Source organism: Rhinichthys klamathensis, unplaced genomic scaffold (genome assembly GCF_029890125.1).
Source record: "Rhinichthys klamathensis goyatoka isolate OS25496 unplaced genomic scaffold, OSU_Roscu_1.1 h1tg000243l_1, whole genome shotgun sequence".
Classification (NCBI taxonomy): Eukaryota; Metazoa; Chordata; class Actinopteri; order Cypriniformes; family Leuciscidae; genus Rhinichthys; species Rhinichthys klamathensis.
The window spans coordinates 2,331,774-2,356,593 of record NW_026606765.1 but is presented as its reverse complement, the minus strand read 5'-3'; the positions used below and the strand labels follow the sequence as shown (position 1 = coordinate 2,356,593).

At 39.9% G+C, this 24,820-nt stretch overlaps 1 protein-coding gene across 1 annotated transcript in view; it reads right to left on the bottom strand.

Annotated features, from left to right (window-relative positions):
• Window positions 1-6,786: 6,786 nt before the first annotated feature.
• LOC130100532 (roundabout homolog 1-like) overlaps window positions 6,787-24,820 on the bottom strand; it is a 223,954-nt gene continuing 205,920 nt past the window's right edge. The window contains exon 5 of the mRNA XM_056266005.1: window positions 6,787-6,896. Coding sequence (XP_056121980.1) covers window positions 6,787-6,896 — 110 coding nt within the window. The remainder of the gene's footprint in view (window positions 6,897-24,820) is intronic.

The window sequence follows — 24,820 nt, the reverse complement described above, 5'->3', positions numbered from 1 at the left end:
AAAAATATCTTCTTGCTTAACCCTGAATCTGCACATCCATGATGAATGAATCTCTAGTAAATCACAAAAATAAAACCATGTCATACATCAGATTACCCATTATATGACTGCAGGCTTCTAGTTCTGGTGTCCGTACAGACCCAGTCTTATGACAATTTATCAACTCAAAGTGATTTTGACACCTAAGCGATACAGTGCGAGAGGTTAAAAGGTTACGCCATGATTTTCGGCTTCATCTCTGCATGGTGCGTTTTCGCCACAGGAAAGCCATAAGTCACCCATAACCGTTTCCTCCGATGGAGACAGCAATGGCCGGCACCTATGTGATAGATTGAGCTGACAAGTTAGCATTGAAAAAAACAAACAGATATATAAAGCAAGGAATATGGAATCGTATTAATTAAAAAGAGTAAAAGGAGAGAGCCCTCCTGCAGAGTGACGGAATAAAACCATGCAGCGCAGACCTTATTAGCAACGGGTTGGAGAGCAGCAGGTTCTGTCTCCGCTCAAATCCACACCCAAACACACAGCAAACACACGCCGTGCCCCCACCCTCACCCAGGCCTGTCCCATCCATCACACAGCGGGTTTATGGGCGCGCACACACACACACGTCTCTGGCCCCTTGTCCAATGTTTTTAGCTCATAGCTCAAATCTGTCAAGGTGAAGTCAGTGCTAACAGAGAAGTACTGTTAAAATCCATTACCACATTCCTGTTTCTGGACCAAAAGAACTTGCTGTGCTGAACGAATAATAAACCACTTAACCAAATCTAATAAACAGAGAATGAGAATGTGTTGCATTTAAATAAACACTGAAAACCTAGCAGACAGACAGACACACAGATAGACAGACAGATAGACACACAGATAGATAGATAGATAGATAGATAGATAGATAGATAGATAGATAGATAGATAGATAGATAGATAGATAGATAGATAGATAGATAGATAGATAGATAGATAGATAGATAGATAGATAGATAGATAGATAGATAGATAGATAGATAGATAGATAGATAGATAGATAGATAGATAGATAGATAGATGTGTAATTGCCTGTTCAAAGCTCACTCTGACAGACATGTCTGTAAAAAACTAACCTCCAAAAAGGAAATAAAAATGAGCAAAGAGAAGATCAAGAGATGAGGAGATGGAAAAGAGAATTATTAATGACACCTGTGTTTTTAGTAGGAGTTCGTTCACTGTAAAGAAAGACAGTCAAATGCAAATCCACTGGCGGCTGTATCACTCATATGCACTCTACTGTTCAGACAACTGGATAAAGGACAGACAGACAGACACACACACACACACACACCCACACACACAAGTTCACTTAAAGGTGATGCTGAACTCCACATATATCCCTCCACCTCATCACGACCCTTGTCTCATGTGTGTCCAATAACTTCGGCCACCATTTCGGGCATGACATCGTGACCTCCAGGGTCCAAGTGTGACACCTGAAGCACAGCGGCGCACAGCTGTCACCCCTGACCCGAAAACACACACATGTGCGCAACACAGACCCCTCACATCAATAACAGCAAGTGTGATCTGAATTCCGAGGGGCCGAAGACTTCCACACTGTTTTGTTTGTAGGGGAACGGGGCAGACAGACTCAGCCGCTAAGTGGACGGGGACCTGGAATGACCCCTGGGTGGGGGAGAGAGCCGTCAATCAGTGGAGCAATTTAACCCAAGACACCAAAAACATCTCGATCTGACCTGTTCCTGCATGACACACACACACACACACACACACACACACACACACACACACACACACACACACACAGACTCACATCATTAAGCCAGGATGCTTGGGCAACTTTTCTCTGAATGTAACTAGGAATGGCAAGTGGATGGATTGACTAGTGTGTGTGTGTGTGTGTGTGTGTGTGTGTGTGTGTGTGTGTGTGTGTGTGTGTGAGTGTGTGTGTGTGTGTGTGTGTGTGTGTGTGTGTGTGTCCTGACAGGTCATTACCGCTCAACCATATCTAAGAAATCACATTTGACGCACATACACACTCTCACATGTGGACATACACAATTCCAACACCACTATTTCAGTATATATCTAAACAATCACAGTCATTCCTCTTTTCCCATTCCCACTTTTCCCATTCCTCAAACCCTTAGAATATTCGCCCCCATTTGAACAAATTCTCTGTTTTTTAAAAGGTGAGTGGAAAAACAAAGAGTTCAACAGAACTGAATTCCCATCCAGAATTCCAGGTTCACACAGGAAGAGAAGAAATTAGAGGAGAAGAGAAAATAACACTAATAGAATCAAAACCCTAGAATTTTCACTCCCAGAATTCCGTGTTCACTCAGGCAGACGGCGTCTCCTCATTCCGTATTCCAGTGGCGGAATTCCGTGTCGAGGCCCATCAGAGCTAATAAGAGGGACCTGTGATCCCAGCTCAGAATCCTGAATATATTTCTATTTCTCCGTGAATTCAGGTCAAACATTAATTGTTCCTGTCAGACGGCTGGAGGAACTGTGGGTAACAGGGGAATCTCTCTTTGTTTTTCTTTAATCATGGGAGGCTTTGTAGGGCCGACACTTCGCATAAAAATAGAAGATGTATTGGTTTTATTCCAGTTGGATGCAAACGGAGCTCCCGACTTCACACATACGCAAATACCAAGGGTGTTCTGGCCTTTCCCCTTCCCATGTGACGTCCCGTTTCCCCCACAGACACAGAAGTCCCTCTCGGCTGTTAGATAAATGTGCTTGTCTTCACGGAGAGCTTCTAATTAGTCTCCATATTGCATTTTATAAGTTTCCTCCCCCATGCGCTCTTTGTGAAAAGCTTCTCAGATCCCATGTGCTCCACAGATCGGATGGGGGAACCAACATAGTGTTTCTATTATTAGCTTTGGGGTTATTTTAAATTAACTGTGTCTATTAATGATATAACAATAGCTTGTTTTCATATGACGTCACGCCACTGCGTTGCCATGGCGCGAAATGCAAATGGAGGGCAGGAAGTGATTTGCTGTATTTAGAAAGCACTATAACAAACTCAAAATGCCAATGTTTTGCGTCGTTTATGGTTTCTTAAATCAATCAAACCACGATGAGTTTTTATCGTGTACCAAAAGTTGTTGTTCATAAGGGGGGAAAATGCAAGAAATTGACCGAAAAACTCCGGAAAAACGGCTTGCAAACCTACGTCTGCGGTCGGGAGGAGCCGAATGGGAAAATACCCGTGTGTGCAGTGATCACTTCGTCAAAGGTGAGTTAATACAACTTAAGTGGCTATGTTTGTGTAACGTGTAACGTTTCCGAACTTTGTAAAGTCAAAGTATGTCTGTAAGACGAGGTAGTTGCTGATATCTACCGCCTCGATAGCAGGAAAATCTTTAAATTCAGTTGAAAAATCGCTCCTCTTCATAACGTAAGGATCACGTCCAACACATGTTTGATTTTTGTTTATTTCTTTCTCTTGTAATAGCGTGTAAAGTAGTACAGTACGGACTTTCCTCCATCCATTGCGCTCTTCACTCCCTGCCCTCCATCTGAATTTCGCGCGTCATCATAATCACGTGACTGAAACCCAGCTATTAGTGAAAAACTGAAGACTCAGACAGTGTTTCGCCATAGTCAGGAGGATAGATGCCACTATTAAGTCCACGGAATTTCTACAATCTCAGAAATCTTTCAGAAAATCTCTACAATAACTTTCTATTGAATTAATATAAATTTGCACACACAAAAAAAAGTTCCATTATGGGATTATCATTAGGCAAAAAAGTCTCTGAAAAAAAATAAAATAATATATACATATATACACTCACCGGCCACTTTATTAGGTACCCCATGCTAGTAACGGGTTGGACCCCCTTTTGCCTTCAGAACTGCCTCAATTCTTCGTGGCATAGATTCAACAAGGTGCTGGAAGCATTCCTCAGGGAGTTTGGTCCATATTGACATGATGGCATCACACAGTTGCCGCAGATTTGTCGGCTGCACATCCATGATGCGAATCTCCCGTTCCACCACATCCCAAAGATGCCGGGTTGAGATCTGGTGACTGTGGAGGCCATTTTAGTACAGTGAACTCATTGTCATGTTCAAGAAACCAATTTGAAATGATTAGAGCTTTGTGACATGGTGGAAGTAGCCATCAGAGGATGGGTACATGGTGGCCATAAAGGGATGGACATGGTCAGAAACAATGCTCAGGTAGGCCGTGGCATTTAAACGATGCCCAATTGGCACTAAGGGGCCTAAAGTGTGCCAGGAAAACATCCCCCACACCATTACACCACCACCACCAGCCTGCACAGTGGTAACAAGGCATGATGGTTCCATGTTCTCATTCTGTTTACGCCAAATTCTGACTCTAACATCTGAATGTCTCAACAGAAATCGAGACTCATCAGACCAGGCAACATTTTTCCAGTCTTCAACTGTTCAATTTTGGTGAGCTCTTGCAAATTGTAGCCTCTTTTTCCTATTTGTAGTGGAGATGAGTGGTACCCGGTGGAGTCTTCTGCTGTTGTAGCCCATCCGCCTCAAGGTTGTGCGTGTTGTGGCTTCACAAATGCTTTGCTGCATACCTCGGTTGTAACGAGTGGTTATTTCAGTCACTGTTGCCCTTCTATCAGCTCGAACCAGTCTGGCCATTCTCCTCTGACCTCTGGCATCAACAAGGCATTTCCGCCCACAGAACTGCCGCTCACTGGATGTTTTTTCTTTTTCGGACCATTCTCTGTAAACCCTAGAGATGGTTGTGCGTGAAAATCCCAGTAGATTAGCAGTTTCTGAAATACTCAGACCAGCCCTTCTGGCACCAACAATCATGCCACGTTCAAAGTCACTCAAATCACCTTTCTTCCCCATACTGATGCTCGGTTTGAACTGCAGGAGATTGTCTTGACCATGTCTACATGCCTAAATGCACTGAGTTGCCGCCATGTGATTGGCTGCTTAGAAATTAAGTGTTAACGAGCAGTTGGACAGGTGTACCTAATAAAGTGGCCGGTGAGTGTATATATATATATATATATTATGGAAGCTTGTTTCCGCCACTGAATAAAAAATAAAAAAATAAATAATTGCGACTTTTTATCTCACAATTGCGAGATATGAAGTCAGAATTGTGAGAAATAAAGTCGCAATTGCGAGATATAAAGTCGCAATTCTGAGAAATAGTCGCAATTGCGACAAAAAAAAGACAGATTTGCGACTTTTTATCTCACAATTCTTACTTTTTTTCTCACAATTGCGAGTTTACATCTCGCAATTCTGACTTTATAACACATAATTACGAGTTTATATATCAAAATTCTGACATCTTTTCTCATAATTGTGAGATATAAACTCGCAATTGCGAGTTATCAGGCCAATTCTAAGGGGGGGAAAAGACAAACTTTTTTCCCCTAAGATCTAGTTTATATCTCACAATTCTGACTTTACAACACGCAATTTCGACTTTATTTCACGCAATTCTGACTTTATAACCTGCAATTGCGATTTTATATCACGCAATTCTGACTTTATATCTCGCAATTCTGAGAAATAAAGTCAGAATTGTGAGATGTAAACTCGCAATTGTGAGAAAAAAGTCAGAATTTTGAGATAAAAAGTCGCAATTACCTTTTTTATTTTTCATTCTGTGGCGGAAACAAGCTTCCATAATATATATATTGTGACTGATTGCATCTGATTAAAAGTTATATATACATATACATACAGTATACATATACATAAACGTTTGTTATAAAATATGTATTATTTATTAAAAAAAAAAAATATATATATATATATATATATATATTTATATAAATCTAATATAAATGAATTAATATTTTATATAAATATATATATATATATATATATTAGTGCCGCTTGTTCTGCTCATAGAAAGGCACTAAAAGAATGAGGTAAGTTTGGCTCATCCTTCTCGTTTTTTCACTCCATCATCAAAATCTGCGTAATAGTGGTTAAAAGAAGGAACAGATGTGACATTAGAGCCCAAGAAGTAGGAGAAGGAGGCAGCGTCCAGAAAACTGCTGATTACAGAGAGAGAGAGAAAGATTACAGGACTGAGAGAGTCTATCCTCTGAACACACACACACACACACACACACACACACACACACTGTGCTCTCATGAAAGGACTTTAGCAGGACTGATAGTTAAAGTGATAGATCTATCTGAAGATAGAGTGTGTTCATTATTTCAGAAACAGAGAATTGTGGGATGTTAGCTTGTTCTCTCTGTGGACTGGCTTTGTGTGGTGAAATGAGAGAATGTGTCAGACCGGACTAGTCAAGCACAGAGACTTTAATTGCTCTGGCACACTCTAATTAAGAAAGACCTCTGTCCTGCCGAGTGTGTGTGTGTGTGTGTGTGTGTGTGTGTGTGTGTGTGGCACATGACAGTATTATCCCTTTTACTTTCTTTTCACATACATAGTTTTGCCTAGCTAAACTAAATGCCGACATTCTCGCTCTCTTAGTTTAGAACTAAACTTTACAATAAAGGTGTATATACTGTAGCATAACACGTGGTATCACATGAATAATTCATCATATGAATATTTTTTTCTTTTGAAAACTACCAAAAGGTAGTTTTGCCAGGTTTATCTCACTATTGGAGACCATTTTTACTAGTTAACATACACACATACACAACTGTGATGGGGACTTTCCATTGGCTTCCACAGTATTTATACTGAGTTAAGGATATTTCCTTTCCCTACACCAAACACAAACCGTTCTGCGTTGTTAGATTTCATTAAGACATTATTTAGTATATGCTTATTCAGCCATTTTCCACATGGGAACTGTTGGTCTGTTCTGTAATGTAGGTGATTTCAGGTTTTACTACTCCTGTGGGAACATTTGGCCACCACAATGTTGGCAAAGCCCAACCTGCACAAACACACAGACAAACACATTCACAAACCAACACTGTTGAAAAGCTTTTCATCTGCCACAATACTAGAGTAAACAAAAGCACATTTATGATCCTCTCTCTCTGTCCACTCTCTCTCTATTATTTATCTGAGACTGCCCTTGTTGTACTGTCCCTTATTGTCTGCTTGTTCACACACACACACACACGCTAAGGACTCTTTGAAGTGCTGAGGGGGATGTTAACTTACTTCCTATGATCAGGAGGTTTGTGAGGGAGTACTGAGAGTTTTCAGTGACGTTTGCTCCTGACTGAAACAAAACTACACTAGATTACATCATAAAGACACAATTTGCCAAAGGAAACAAAAATCACAAAAGAAACCACATTAATATCTGAACTGTTTGTTCTAGGCAGAAATGTATAGAAGCTCGTTTCCGCCAGAGAATAAAAGAATAAAAAAGGTAATTGTGACTTTTTATCTCAGAATTGTGTGATATAAAGTCGAGATTGTGTTATAATGTCAGAATTGCGTGATATAAAGTCAGAATTGTGAGATATAAACTCGCAATTCTAAAAAAAAAAAGCTCAAAATTATTTTTTTCTCAGAATTGCGTTTATATCCCGTAATTCTGACTTTATAACACGCAATTGGGAGATAAAAAGTTGTCAATTGCGTGTTGTAAAGTCAGAATTGTGTGATATAAACGTTTTTTTTTCCCTTAGATTTGGACTTTATAACTCGCAATTGCGAGTTTATAAAGTCAGAAAAAAGTCAGAAATGTGAGTTTATGCCTCGCAATTCTGACTTTAAATCACGCAATTCTGAGAAATAAAGTCAGAAGTGCGAGATGTAAACTCGCAATTGTGAGATAAAAAGTCACAATTATCTTTTAAAATGTTTTATTCTGTGGCGGAAACAAGCTTCCATAGCAATGAGGTTATAAATGAAGAGCAAATTGATACTTTTTCTTAAGTCTTAAAGGGATAGTTCATCAAATATAAAAATAAAATATCTGTCATCATTTACTCACCCTCGTGTCATTCCAAACCTGTATGATTTGCTTTATTTTCACAATATCTTCAGAAGAAAGAAATTCACAGGTCTGGAACAACATGAGGGTGACATCACATTAATGACAGCATTTCCATTTGTGGGTGAACTATCCCTTTAAGACACGAGCAATCATGTCGAGTGTCTCAGCAACATCTCAAACTGTGTTCAGATCGGTGCAATCAAAAGTCATTTCAAGAGGATTTTTTTTTATATTTCTCATCAAGATAGGGGGTTTTCGTGGTGCACGGGAAGAATCATTTTGGTTCCCCAACGAACCTTTCATTAAACAGTTTCCAAAATAACCATGTTTTTTTTTTTTCTTAGTGTGAAGGAAATGTAAAAATCCAAAGAACCTTTTTCCACTATAAAGAACCTTGGAAAGGTAATGGAAAGGTTCCATGGATGTTAAAGGGAACCTAACTGGGTGAACTATTCAAATTAGATTTCTATGAGCTATGAAAGCTATGAAATAAAAGGCTCCTCTGGGATGATGTCACTATGTTTTGCTCATACGGAAAAGAGCGAGATTGCTGATTGACTCTTCAAACAGAAGCTCTTATCTCAGACCTGCTGTTGTGTCTAGTGCAGGAAGAGAGAACGTTACATTTCAGACCCGCTACATTCCACGTAGTCAATCCAGCAGTTTTTTTTTGTTTTTTTACTTGGAAAATGAATGTTGCTCAGGGGCAAGTCAAATAGATTTGATTTCACTGGTATCTAGTAACACCGGCTCGCTCTTTTTCTTCCTTCTCCTCGCCTGTAACAGTATATTCCTTGTTCGAAGCCCCCAGGAGAAATCTCAGCGTTTTGAATACGGAGCATAGCTGAGGAATGAGGAGATGAGGGAGGAAAATAAGCCGCGCCGATGCTCCGCTGGGACGAGGCTCATCTGAATCTGACTGGGAGGGCAGGAGCGAGCGAGTGATAGAGAACAAGAGAGGCCTGAAAAATCAATAAACCAGCCGAGAATCAGAGCGCGCTGACTTGAGCCAGAGCCTCCCTCTCGTTCTCCTCTTCACCTCCTCGCGCTCCCTTCGGCATCCCGAACACACATTGATTCACACCAGTGTGATTGTTTGAGCTCAGGCCTTCAGCTCGAGAAAACACACGGAGAAACGGACTTGTTTGGCAGTCAGGGTTAAAGTAACAGCAAATTCCTATAACACGAATCTACATCAAATCTCCTGGTTTTGGTGTATCCGTCAGTCCTCCATCAAGTGCACTGGTGCAAGGCTTTCAGTTTTATATAAATAATAGAAGAGTTGTTGCAGTATAACGAAAATCACAAAATATTACCTAGAAATTCAAGAAAAATGGCTTATATTGTAAAATAAAATTTAAATAATATTTCATCCATTTTGATAATTGATTTGAATGAATAAAGGATTATTAAATAATGAAATTGATTGCTACATAATAAATATAAAGTATAAAAATTCTAAATTATTATTAATATTGTTATTAAAATGTATAATAAATTATATTAAGTTCATAATAAATGAATTAGACTGATATAAAACACTATATTATTTTAGTATTAAATTATATATATAAGTATATGTATGTGTGTATGTATATATGTATGTGTGTATGTATGTAATATATATATATATATATATGTATGTATGTATGTATGTGTATGTAATATATATATAAATGTATGTATGTATGTATGTATGTATGTATGTGTGTGTGTGTATATGTATGTGTGTATATATACAGTACATATATATGTATATAATATATGTATATATACATATACACAGGAGTATTATACAAACTATTTAGAGCTATAAAGCTATATTATAAAATGTCCTATTTAAACCTGTAGTAAAACATGCTAATAAAAATTGATAAACAAATCTAAACTTCCCTTCAGGTTACACCCATTTGTAATCAATGAATAATAAAGTATTAATGAAGTATAGGCCTATGTATTTTCGCATTATTCCATATTGCCATATTTGCTTTCGCATGGAGAAAATGTAAAGCAAAATAAAGCCAAATCTCTCAACATTATATACTGTCCAATAAATACATATTACAAATATGAGTGGCACTGTTGTCATGAGCTTCCCACACAGAAACACAATCGATAAAAAACTGTACATGTCATGTTGCGATTCTGGAAAAAGCTTAGTATTTGACGTTGCTAAAAGGACATGCAATGCAGTGGACTTTGCATGCATCTCCGACCAGCTCTGAAACCCTATGCGAAATCTAAAGCCGCTCATTATCAGAACATTCTCGGAGAGACGGACTCCCTGGAGAGTCGAGCGCACTGATAGCATCTTCTGACAGCGGCACCCAGACGCTAAAGAAACGAGATACGGCTAAAAGCAGAGCGAACAGAAGAGGAGACTGGGGGGACGGGGCGCAATATCGCGATCCCAAAGCCTCTTATTCAGTCAGAGTGTCAAGTTGAGGGCGAGACCGTTCGAACGGGTTTATCTTTGCGCTAGCTTAGATGTAGGCTAATCACTCATGCCCTGACACGCGCTGAAAGGGTATTTCCTCAGCTATTAGCAGAGAGCGCCATTCATCAACCTGCTGTTAGCACGCTTAACCTTTAGTCCGAAGAACCTTATCGATTCCTCTTTAAGCCAAAGACTCAAAACAAATGTTCTGGCCTAAACCGCTGACCTGCGAGCAGGATTTCGTCAGACTGAGTGATTAAAGTCACAGTAATCAAGGTAAACAGAACTCGTCTGAGACCTGCTTGAACGGAATGGCTCACAAACAATGAGCGTTTCGTTTGCTCCACGCCGTGACCTCGCTTTCACCCCTTTAATGAAGGGAATGATGGAAAAGAAAGAGATGGAGGGATATCAGAAGAGTCAGTGTTGGGGAGTCTATATGAACGATTCATTTGGAAGAACCTGTTCATAAGAGTCATTTGTGCATTGAACCAGACTACAAACTCTGGCGGTGCTAAACATGTTGAACGCTTATTCAAAATGTATGTGCGCATGTGTAAAGGCTAATTGTTTTGGACTTAACACCGTCAGGTCCGACTGAAGCCCTGAGGCCATATGACAAACAGGATGAGTTCATCTTTACACATCAGAAGTCTTTCCTAACTTGTCAACATTCAGCTTTATTCAACTTTCTTATAAAAGACTCCAAAAGAGCTGATGACAGCAAGGAAATGAACAAAGGTGAATATGCTAAATTATAAATGAGCTTGTTTATTTCATGACACACTACGATTATTGAAATCATAAATAATAGACGTCAGCAACAAGGAAACTCTGAAGACAGCATTCGTTGATTTTCCCAAAACAATTCATCATAAAAAAGATGATATTGCTTAATAAATCCACTTCATACTGAATAAATAACAGTGGCAAGTATGCCGCGGTCCCATATCTGCAAATGTCACAACATAAACAGGCAATTAATTGTGAATTATTATTGTTTACCAAAGATATGAGAAACCGGATGCTTTCAGCTTCCATCTCGCCTCGAATCTAAATGTTTGCAGATTCAAAACAAATAAAAGTCCCGGAGCTGAATTATTAGAGGGATCTCGGCAGAAAGAAAACAAATAATCTGGTGTGCAGTTTCAGTCATGTGATTTACTGTAGAAGCTGGCATTTGCTCGCAAACGAACAAAACCTCCCCGTCTCCGGATTTGAGGAGAGGTGAGATAATAACAATTGCGCTGTTCAAATCCACAAGAAATGTGTTGTGTCTTCATTTTCAAAATGAAAATATGCATGGAGAACGAGTTCTCATTTGTGTGAGTATCGAGTAGGAATGTTTTATGCCTGGCTGCCAAAAAAAAACACTGGCATAATAAATGTGTTTCACACACTGAAAATCCCCAAACACCTTGAAATTAAAGTAAAACTGTCACACAACTGGGTGGCGTAATTAAAGCCGACACTGGCAGTTGCAGATGCCATTTTACGTGACGTAATGGAGCGAAACAGGATATTCCACGAGAAAACAGCTATGACAGGACCTGATTTTATCCATCTGGAATTAAATTGGATCATGAAAAGTGGACGTATCATACTAGAATGAAGGTCGGAGGACAAAAATGTGAATACTGTCAAACTAAACAATAAAAATGTATATAAAAAAAAGTAAAAATCCACAGTTTAATCAAATAATCTTACGATTATAAAAAAAATAAGACAAAAAATGCCTATTTTCCCATATTAACAAAAAAATTATAATAATTAAGTACCAAACTGTGAATATCTTTCAAATAAAAATAGTCTGTCTAATTAAGAAAGTAAATGGAGCCGTTTTTGATTTCAAGTTTACTTTAAATCCATATAGCGAGCCTGTAATGCCCTCTTATTCCATACTGCGGACACTTCTTAATATCTTTGAACACAATGCTTCTTTGCAGGCTGGGTATTTTTACCATTTTAGCGGGCTTAGCCTGTGTTGCCACGTTTTGGCTCACGCCTCTGAAGGTTCTCGGTTTAGCTCTGGTCAAGGTTGTGCGTTCTGTTTGGATTCAGGCCCCCCGTCTCCGTTTGCCAAAACACACAGAACGGACCCATAACTCACTCAGCAAGGCCCTTGAGAGACACGACACACTGGGTACTCCAACCTCTCAAACAGCCCAGTGTACCAACGTGTCTCGCTCTCATTCGATCCAAAAAGGGTTCATCTCTTTTGCTCCCTATCTTATCTTTTCTATCTCTCATCTAATATTCTTTTTATCTCCGTGTAATGAAATTGGGATTCAGAGCATGCCTCTTTCTCGCCCCCCACTCGTTCGCTCTCGCACTGTCCATCAAACGGCAGAAGCGAGAGGTTATCGACTCCTCTCTCTCTTTTCGCCCGGCATGCTGAAACCTTCAATTTAATAGAGGGAGTAGAAACAGACTCCCAGTCTATCTTTAACAAAGCCCCACACCATTTTCTAGCCCTGATGAGATCCACCGAGCTCCCCTTTCGGTTCCCGGGGGTCCCCGGCGTGCCTTCTGCGTTCAAAGAGTGTCAGCCCCCATTACCCGTCTCTGAGACAGACAACTAATAACACTGGATCAGCTTGGCAGACCGCAGTCGAAATTCGTTCACTCAATTTGACGCCTGGTTTCTCTCGCCTTGATTTGCTCGTGTGTTTAGATCAAAATGCCATGTGACGAGATACACTAAGCGAAGACGGGCTTTAAAAGGCAAACGGGGAGGGGGGAAATCACCACACGTCAGCGAACTTTCAAGAATAAAGCGTAACGTGTTTTGCATGTAAAGAGGGCGCAATCAATCTACAAAGGCAAGTCCGCGTCCGCAAACCAACCACCCACACATTCGCCCCGAATAACGCCATGTTCCTTTCCCTTGAAATACCTCCGCATTGCACATGTTTCGAGCCTTAATTATTCTCAGGATGCTTCTAAACAGACATACGCGCCTCACCCACCAGCCAATAACCCAGCAAAGAATCACTTAGCATCTGCCTGCCATTAAATCCAAATCCAGAACGCAGCTGTCCGCAAAAAAAAAAAAAAACTCCTACAAAGTGACCAGAGTTGCTCAGTCTGGTCAGATGTGGAGGCCATAAACAGGGCTGCAAAACTCATAGCCAAAACCATCTGCCGCTTGCAACATACACAAAGCTACGACTGCCAAACAGGCAAACGATACGGAGCTAAACAACATCAAACAGAACGGAAATGCAGATGAGACGTTACGTTATGCCCATTAAACAGTTGCTGTGCTGCAGAGGAAAAGTGGTGATAAATGATATAGGTTTTTTTTCTACAACGGGTATTCATAATATTTATGTTTAAAGGCACACTATGTAATGTTTCGCCACTAGAGGTTGTTTATTCAAAACAAAGGCGAAGCTTGATGGCGCTTTTATTTCGCGGAATCATGGGAATTGTCGTCTTCACCTCTACAGCGGGTGGAGAATACGACGGGACTCGGGCGGAAATCATATTCATCGATGACGGGTAATGTATTAAAGATGTATTAATGTTACGAAACGATGCGCTGTTTTATCATATTAGATACATTTGAGTGTGTTTGAAAGTTGTCATAATGCTACTCTGTGCGTTCGCTCGGCGGCTCCTATAAGAGACACTTGTTGCACACTGCAGTGAGCTAGATCGATATTAGGCATGGTAAATATGGTACTTGCGGTAAATCAAGAAAACGAGATTTAAACAAAAAGACTAACTGTGTTGAGCTGCATAACAAGGATTAGTTTCCTGTCGATGAATGTATCCAAACAGTTGCTCATCTGTCTAATAAAACACATAATATATGAAAGCGTCTTTGGTGTTTCCATGGTTTCTAAAAAACAAAATAAAACTTGAAACTGGAAATTGAGAGTAACGCGGGTATGATGTCATTGATAGGCAACGCACGGACACGGTCCGTGTCCTGGTTAAAACTGCTTTCTTCTCTGGATTTAAACATTCTTACAAACATTTGGGATAATGTAAGTACAGAAATCAACAAAATATATAACATTGTTCTAGTGGTTTTTGGATATTTTGATCCAAAAATCTTACATATTGTGCCTTTAACTTTTCTGATAACCGATATTTCTTAAAATATCTGGTCAAATGTGGAGGCCAAAAACTTGAAGCCAAAACCATCTGTACGCAACGCTACAAATGCCAAAAAGGCACGCGATACTCCGCCAAACAACATCAAATGCAACGGAAATGCAGATGAGACCTTTGCTTTCCTCTAGAAGGAAAAGGAAGCGATCACGGCGTTGTTAAAAGCTCTGACGCTCTGCTACATGATTATCTTTCTTTCCATGTCAATGAATCACTTTTACAAGAGCACTTTCCTGTCTTTATAATCCTATAAGCTAGAGGAGCGAGCTACTAATACTGTCCATCAGTGTCTTGTAAAAAGTATCGGTGTGTTAAGGAATGATAGGCGGCGAGAAACAAAAGACGGGTGGCGAAAGTGGAATTAAACGCATCGAAAGCCTTGTCAGCGAATTTCAGGGATTGTGGGGCGGCATGTCTATTTTTCAAAACGACATTTCTTTATTTGACAGCACCTGCTTGAGGGATAGCATCCCAAAATGGGATAGCCGTACATCACCACGGATGTTATTATCCGGAAACGTCCAGCATGACAACACGCAGGAGATACCTGTAAACCGCATCCGTGACGGATGCCGCATGTATATGTCCGTGCGCATTGCTGTCACTCTGCCAGCCCACCATCTGGGCCTGTGCACCGACCATCCTTAATGAGGGGATTAGACCTCATGCATTGCTGTGGGACCCTAAGCACCGGCACATATCGCCCCCTCCTCCTGCTCGCTTTTATATGGAAAACATTACAGCGGGAAGGTAGAGCCGGCAAACTGGGCGCACAGCGAGGGCCTCTGATGAGCCACGCTTAACTACGGCCATTTTTCTGGCCTTGGCTTTTTGTGTGCATGTACACAACAGAGGTTCTGCAGGTGTTAGATCCCTGCATGTAATGGAGATTGCTGGGTATGCGCTGCAAACACGGTGCTGTTTCAGGCCCCATGGGTTTGAATTGGCAGACCTTGAATCAGTCCATAATGAGCTCTGCCAGTTGTAAGCTTCAGACACAGGACAGTGGAACAGCGGGGACCGCGAGAGAACCAGCCACTCCCTCCGTATCTCACTCGCTGCCTTCTCGGGTCTGACACAAACAAAGGACAAAATAGATTAAAAGAACACAGGGCATGTAAACAGAGGGGCCAACTCCTGAGGAAGATAAATGAAAGCGTCAGCCGGCGCTCTAATAAGAGAAAGCCGCTGGCTTGTGGCATGTGAGCTCGACGGTCAAACGAATGCAATGTTAATAGAACTATGAATATCCTCCAATGAGGGAATGATTATAGTCATTAGAGAGTTCCGAAGACACACGTTTCTTTCAGCTGTGGTTGGAGTTTCCAAGACCTACCAGATGAGTGATTTATTGGGCGTATAGGGTCTGATTCACTAACTTTGCTTGCACACATAAATGAATGAATTCACAAAAAATAATAATAATAATTGTATAACCAACTGTGTATATTCACCGATACTAAATTTATCAGATAGACGATAATTCAAAATGATACCAATACAGTTTCATTTTCTTAAGAAAAAAAAAAATCTCCTGACTAATGATGTAAACTATAATATGTGAACCCTCTCATTTGGTACATTACTAAAATATTTAAGGTTTAAATTAACAACCGAGCCCAAACTATTATATTCAACCGCAATTTCTTTTCAGATATAATAATTACACTCATTTTTAAACCGAAATGTTTGTATACAACTCAGTTGCACATAAGGTAATTTTCATAAACGCTTGTCTTCATGCCAAATTAACAAATTAACAGTAAATAAGCTCCACTCTAGTGTTTTTATTGCTAACTAATGAAATGTGAACACTGGATAACTTTCCAGAGGTAAACGCAATGTTAAATGACAAAGTTCACAAGCTGTTTTATTGACGTCTTTCCCCGGTTTAAACATTTCCGTAAGTTGCAGCACTATCTTTCAACATACCTTCTGATGCATGTTTTTTCATGCTATAACTTGTATTACAGAACTGAGGCACTACAGCGATCTGTCACGTCACATTTAAGAGCGTCAAAACGCCATTTATTGTTCGAATTTCAAATTCAATTCAAACTGAGCAACTGAGTAGGAATTTTAAATTAAATCTCAATTCAATTGAGGCACATACTCCCTCACTAATCCGAAATAAAATCACTTGCCATACGCAGTTTTTAATAAATGAAACCCACTATGTTTAAACAAATAAATACATAAAAAGGTACAAAAAAAATTACAATAACATTTATTTTATAATCTTCTGGTCTCTAAATATGGCTCGGATTCCTCTATCAATGCAAGTCTGTGGGATTGTTTTGCATGTTACATTGTCCGGCAAACGGAAATCATAAGTCAGATCACTCAAAATAGAAACAGCATACCTCTCCCCAACACGCCACATGATTTGAGGTATTATTCATATCCGTAGTGCAAACGGCTTAGAGATACATGCCAAAGTTTAATCCTCAGGGTTTGTTGAGCAATAAATAATAGTAATGCTTACTTTGGTGAATGCCAATAAAAATATAATTTTTTGTGAAAAATCAGTGAACCGTCTCTCTAAGTCTCGTATATTAACAAATAATCGGAAAATGTGATGAACGTGTCCAAAAGCTCAAGTGACCTCACGGCAAACAACAGAGCTCCTGAACGCCTCAGTCTTGGACTTATCACAGAGGAACAGTGTAGTGTGTTCACATCTCCAAGGGCCAAAAACACTGAAGTGGCCCTCCATTTCCAGAGCTAATCATTCAGTCCTAAACAGCACCTGTGAAGTAATGGCAGCTCTAGCGCCAAGCGGAGCCAAGACCTGGCAAGAATCGAGCTGAAACCAGGGTACTTTTTATCGTTGGGGACATTAGAAGAGCGTTATCCAGCTGTATTTAGCTGTTTGTAAATGTGTCCGGGGCAGTCTTCCAGCGGTGGAGGACACCGACGAACAGAGGGAACCTTGTTGTGTTCTGACTGGCACCGTTCCAGCGACTGTACGAGCGCAAACACAAAGCCCTGATGAACTAGCAGCGGTTTATACATCTCGCTTGGGCTAAAAAAAAGTCAGAAATGTCAGCCAACCTGAGAGTGATTGTCTTCTGAAACCCCACTTTTCTTCTCCCCTCTTTTTCTCGTTCAATCTTCTTGAGAGGTGGGATGAATACCCTCTCTGCTCTTTATACACTTGTCCTCCGCTGGTTCGGGGACTTAGAGGAGGGCAGCGGATCTTAAATAAAGCTAGCAGAGGGGTGACATGCGTGGCGAAGGGGTAATGGCAGGGGCATTGTGGTCCGGGAACTGGAGGCGGGGAGACCCGGAGCAAAAACACTTCAGCGCTGAGAGGACTTCTTCTGAAAGAGTCCCGGCTGATGACAGCACAAAACAAGAGGCCCATAGTCATCAATTAGAAATCAGCAAAACACAGCTGGAGCCAAAGGGGCCTGCTGGAAGTCAAGGGCTTAGGAATTTTAAGGGGAGGATGGGGAGGGGAAAAAAAGAGTAGGAACAGCATTCAATAAAGGCTAGAGGAGAGATCGGGATTGTGGGAGGTGTGATTTAGAGACAGGGAAGGGAGGATGACAGGACTCGGGTTTTATGCAAGCTCAAAGAACGGATGGGAAACAAACGTTCGAGGGATTTCTGAGAGCAGGCGACTGCCGTTCCACCAGTTCAGCCGCATCTCCCGTGATTTCACAGTTGTCGCTTCTCTGTAAATTTCTGCTTGTTTTTCTTTAGAGTTCTTTAACAGAAGAGATGCCAAACGTCGCATGGGGATTCGGCCTGATTTGGACTGCTAAATGCCTGTGGCTCCATGTCAAAAAAACAGAAAGGCAAAAAGAAATTGAATCTTGGCACTCTATCCTGAAACATTTCCCAAGAGGAAGGGCAACATGACAACATTTCGTGTTTTCTAACTTGACTTCTGGAAGATCTCTAGCCTAGGATCCTTAAAAGTAAAATGCTGCATATCCTACACTACTATTGGCACTACACACAACAGTGTGTTGTGCTGTTATTATTTTGTTTTACTGCAATGGATGATGTTTTCCCCCCAGCTTGTTTCAAGTGTAAAAGATAAAAACTGAAAATAATTCTGTGCAGTGCAATAAGACAGCATGCTCTTGTATTCAAGATATAATCTATGAAAACAATTATTAATATATTATGCAAATAAATGACATTTGGTTTAAGGATTTTAGGTATTTTAACTGGAAAATAAGTTTAAAAAGACACGTTTAAAGTTTAAAGTTTAGAAAAATCTCCATTTTCTTCCCCTTTTTTGCTGTCTAAGATATGTAGCATGTAGAAAAAGTACTATTCATATTTCAAATAAATGCTGTTTGAGCTTTCTATTCAGTGTTTTCAACATTGATGATAATCAGAAATGTTTCTTGAGCATCAAATCATCATATCAGAATGATTTCTGAAGGATTATGTGACACTGAAGACTGGAGTAATGATGCTGAAAACTCAGCTTTGATCACAGGGTTAAACATTTAGCAATATATTACATTAAAATCAGCAATATATTATATTAGAAAACAGTTATTTTAAATTATAATAATATTTCACAATATTATTGTTTTTACTGTATTTTTAATCAAATAAATGCAGCCTTGGTGAGCATTAGAGACTTCTTACAAAAACATTTTTACAACAGTGTATAACTACTATATCACAGCTGCAATAAATCAGTATATTCTGGTCTAATCTCCAACAAAAACATGCACACAGAATTCTTACCCATAAAAAGTTTACCATGATAACCACAGTTTCCTCTCACAGATCTCCTTCGGACAGTGTTACACACATTCTGTCACTTTTTATTGCTTTTGTTGATTCAGTAGTGACTAATACCAAGTTACCGCAGTTGAATACAATATAACATGTCTTCAAACAATCAGACCATTAAATGACACTTTTACAGTTCCACACAACCGGGTTGTATCTTGCTGGAGTAGTTCAGCTAGCCAGCACTGTGGCCACTTGTGTGTACTGCCTTTTATTTGACATAACACCCTTCAACAGCCCTCTAACAAGACAAGGGGGCCCCAGTGTACCAGCATAGCCAATACTGAGAACAGATTCAAACACACACACACACACACACGGACAGACACAAGCACTGTTGTGATGACATTCACAGCTGTTCTGTGTCTGTCAGAGCTCCTCAGCGGCTGTTTTGTGTCCTTAGCTAGAAACACTAATGACAGATGCCATATTTCTCTCGCTGGGCCTCATCTGGGCCATGACTCCATGTCTCCTGAACCCCACAGGAGGCTACTGGATCCCCCAGGCAACAAACGGGCTGAAATTATCACACGTAACTGGTCCAACTAGGTCACATGCACAACAACAACAAAATAAAATAATTGACACGAGTAGACGTGGCGGATTTGTTTATAGAAACTCTGGGAACTAATCATAAATGAGATGAAAATAGCAGTAAATCACAGTCACCGGGATTCTCATTTCACCCTTTGAATTATTCCTCGCGTCTTCCTCCCGGATTGGCTCAGGTAGTTTGTTTGACTTCCCATGTTGCGTTAGGAAATAAGTATGCTGAAATTTGTAACGGCAGAGAAGAAACCAGCATGCTTTACAAGCATAAATGTCACTAGGGATGACAAACTGCTAAATCAAATCACAAAACTGTACATGTGCATTGCATGGATTAGGCTGGGGACATCAGTCACTGTTAAACGGCTTTGGACGGAGTCCTTGTGGGCACATATGGTGACAGGGTCACTCTTAAAAGGAGGTTATTTTCTATATAGGTAAATACGGGCCAAGAGGTCCCGGGACGTGCAGGCGCACCAAATATCTATCAATGCAATCCATCACCGCGCCTACCTTTCACCACGGATTTCTATAGGAATTCTCCAGTGTCCCACATAACTGTCCCGGTTGAGTTCAGCCATTTGTAAACAGGCTTTTATTAATAGCCCGGTCGTTAAACCATTAAAGGTCTAGTCCAATGCCATGTGAAGTCTTCTAAATCTTGGCATGATGAAGGAGGTGCACCTGGACCACGAGAAGCATTTGGCAGGTGTGGATGCTAACGCCAGCACGAGGGGAGAGAAGGGATTTGGAGGAGAAACTGAATGGGGATGGGCGACTTTTAGCATACCAATCCTGCCAATAGGACACTACTGTTTGGCAGTGTTGGAACATGCATCTGACAGTAAATATAGTGCAACAGTGGCAGTCCACTTTATGGTTCAGGAAGTATTTTTTGTTTTATTAATGTCTCCTATAGGGATTTTAAAAACAAGTCTTTGTGACTTTGAGCCATGAACCAAGACAATCAGCTACGACACTACCGACTTTGGTTTGAAGCAAAAACATTTTTTATAAAACCGGACATAAAAGCAGTTACAACACTGTGTAATAGAACTACAATCCTATGAAGCATTGCAAACTTGAATTTATAAACGAGAGAGAAATTTAAAACTACCCATTTAAAAATGTTGATTATAGGCTGTATAAAAACAACATATTTTTAGTTTATTGCAAAATATGCATATATTTTCAAATATTTATGTATTTTAATAGTGTAGGGAGGCCGACTCGATTATGTTATTCGCAGTGCGTCATGGGAATGGGAGGAGCTAAAGAGATCCTCTGGCGTGTTTCAACATATATGTATATATATATATATATATTAGAGATGCACGATATAGGCCCATCGGCCACCTTATTGGACCATGTCGTTATTGGACCAATAAGAAAATTTGCCCGATGTATTAAAGCCGATAAATAATAGATTGTTTCCTATAACATAACATACTCCAATGGAATTTCACGTGATGTTGGGCAGAAAAGGCAGTCAGAAAGCCGAGTGCCATGTGTAAACTGCTTTCACAGCTTCACTGCTGGCTTCTGTCAAAACGAGGAGTGTCAACTCTGCCAAACTTAAACACGACATAAATCTGCTACTTGAGCGAGTCAACAGCCCCTCATCTCAGGGACAGATGTGTAAAACCTGGCAGGGGAAACAGACAGGAAGAGATAGAAAGGGTCTGGCAGCAAAGAAAGAGTGTGAGATTGAGCACGGTGGCAGGATGGGCGGCCATTTGCTGGAAATATCAACTGTCTGCTCGCTGTTTACGTTAATGAAGGATGCCACAGAGCTGTTTTGAGAACTGTGTGTGGGCTGGCGGTATTAGTTTCAGCCGTGCAATGATAGAAGGGACAAACGGGGCAAAAATAACTTTAAGCAAACATCCTAGTTTCAACTCAGACTAATCAATTAAACGCAGCCTGTTACGGCCTTCCTCTTGTCTCGAACTGTTTGTTCTCAAAGCATTTTTCTTTTTTTATCCTAATGCACACATACACTTACATCTTTTCTTCATTTTGTCTTGCTTTCCCAAGGCCATTGTACAGGCAAACGTCACAATAAAAGAGTCTGAATCAAAACAGCGTGAAACAAGGTGCTTAAAGCAACAGGACGTGGAAACAAAGCGAGATGAGACACAACTGCATGTGGATGATTAGAAATGAATGGCTGCTGGAGAACAATACCAACAGGCCTCATCAGCAGGGCTTCTCATCCTAGTTCTGCTGGAAATTACTTCCGAATACCCTCCCTGTCAGCGTGTGTGTGTGTGTGTGTGTGTGTGTGTGTGTGTGTGTGTGTGTGTGTGTGTGTGTGTGCGCGCGTGTTTGTTTTCCGGAGGGTTCTGCCTCACCTAAATTGTCAAGCATTGTCGAGAATCAAACACACACATGTCCACGTTCATTATTAGACAAAGAACATGACAAGTTATCGCTGGAGACCACAAAAGACAGCCGAGATTGAAACATGTCTGGCACAATCAGAAACATGGGTTTTGTACAGTGACTCTTTTGAAAACGGTCATGGTCCAAAATTCAACTCATTATAAAAAAGAAAAAAAAAGAAACCCAGTCTGAACAGCAAAAAATAGACTGGCATGCATTCGAAACATGCACACTGAGAATGTTTACATGCACCATCTCACACTGATTATGCTCAATAAATGAATTAAAATATTCCTATCCTATCCTAATATTCCTATCTAAATATATCTGTCTGTCTATTTTTTTCTTTGCATATCAAAATGAATATGCATAGATCAGATCAGACTATGCCCTTCAAAAATATATTTTTTTATACAAATATAAAAAATAATATATATTTTTATGCTATCACATAAGGTGGTAGAAGCAAATGTTGTTATTTTTGAAGAAACTTTTATAATCTTAAATTTAATAATCATTTATTTAAAGGAGACCGCCCCTTTTTGAGACAAGGATTCCGATTTAAAATTACAAAAGGAGTGGATGGATTTTTACCATAATAGGGTGGTTGTGTACACACACAGCGGACACATAATTATGTTCAAAAACAATATAAAAGTGAATTTTGCATAATAGGTCCCCTTTAAGAAAACAGAATCCTGAAAATGAATTCCCTGAGGTAAACATTTATTTATGCTTAATATATGTGTATTATTAATTTTATTAAAAGTAGTTTACAGTTAAGGAATGCTACCACAGGCAGTCAAAACAGTAGGCAAAATATAACCTAAAATATTATTTAATACATTTATGTATTTAAATTACTTAAAATATTTTTTATGAATTTAAGGAGGATTATTTTAATCACCAGATTTAAATAAATACATTTATATTTGTCTCTTTAAGAACAAAACAGAAGAGCCACGTCATCCACCCAGAACTAGAATATCAAAGTCAACACTGAAAGGTAGATGTATCCCATGCTGCTTTGTGGCCGGGGCGTTTTTTTCAGCAAAAGAAAAGGCAGATTAATTAGAATTTGGTTAACAATGCCATGGCTTTCAGATTAATCCATCTGGCCTCTGACCTGTATTGAGCCCAAAATGCTGCCTGGGAAAACGAAGAGAAACCAAAACCACTGCAATGCTGGAACTATCCACCAGTCCTTGAGATAGTTAGAATGTACGAACTCTTAATTGGGGTCATTGGCTCAAACGTTAATTACATCGCATGGCAATTAAGACCACTGCGCACTATGCAACAAACATTGCCTGAGAATTCGTACACAGACAGAACACACATTCCTTCAACATATACAAAGACCAGCAGGATAAGTGAATGCTAATCGGGCTGGACATCTCCCACACACACAAGTACTACTTAACACCCCTAAATAACATCACCCCGTGACACATTCTTCTACACCCTCCCATGAAAAGAATTCCACCAGAACCGATCCTCCCGATCGATAATCCATGTCTGGGACACACACGAACCTGCGGACACGCTACATAAATAAATATGAACTCCATACCCTCCTCAGCCCCATTTCAGTCAAGCCAAAGGACAGAAAACAGACTTAGCTGCCGTGTCAAAGGTCGCCCAAGACTAAATTAGGGAGTCCCATGTGAATGGGGGGACAATTACCCTAAATCCTTCAGTGTCTCTCACACTCCCCTGTCAAAGTGCTGCAAACAGTATAAAAGTGAGGAGCACACCCCCTTTTAGGCTTGTCAGATTGTATATAGTTTATAAACAGAGATGGGAGGGGTCAAAGGTGTTGAGGTGAGGGGTCAGGGAGTAAGAAACGAGAAGATTGAGAGACGCAAACTCTCTAGCTGATGGATAACACTTGGCTTGGGAAGTGGCTCACTGAAAGCTGCGGGACCACACAAAAACCAAGAGAGTTCAAATCTCAATGCCTTTTAATGCCTCATTTAAATCGTATTCAAACACACAATCTACTTATTGTGTGAGACCTCAACATAATGCCCCATTCGGAGAACAATAGCCGGGTTAAATGATTGTTTTAGAGACATTTTAGTGATATTAATTGAGCCTGTGTCAAACATGTCTGTGAAACAAAAAAATTGCAGACCAAATTGTCTCATTTCTGTATCTTTTCCCACAATATTCTTTCAGATTTTTTTAATCTTCATTACTCAGCTAAATGCATTTGGTATCATAAACTAACAATGAACAATACCTTTACATCATGTTTTAATCTTGGTTACTTTCGCTGAATTTATTACGTAACCTTTGGCCCTCTAGCGATTAAAAACCAAAACTGCATGCATTTTGCAGAAGAACATTGTTTTGGTTGTGCTTCGGCTCTGTGTGACCATGCAGATGAATATGGTTATCCTTCTGCTCATAAAACATTCACTACTAGGCTTAAGAGATATAACCAGTTTAGATGCTGACTAGCTGAAGACGTTACTGTAGCTTTACCCATTAGTAAACACGGTACTTTCTTGAAAATAAATTCCAGCACAGCTCTACAACAACCATAATATTTTTGAACAAATCATCACTTGATTTATTAATGAATTAATTCGTGTGAATGATTCACTGACTCACTCATTAAGAGAATCACTTGATTCATTAA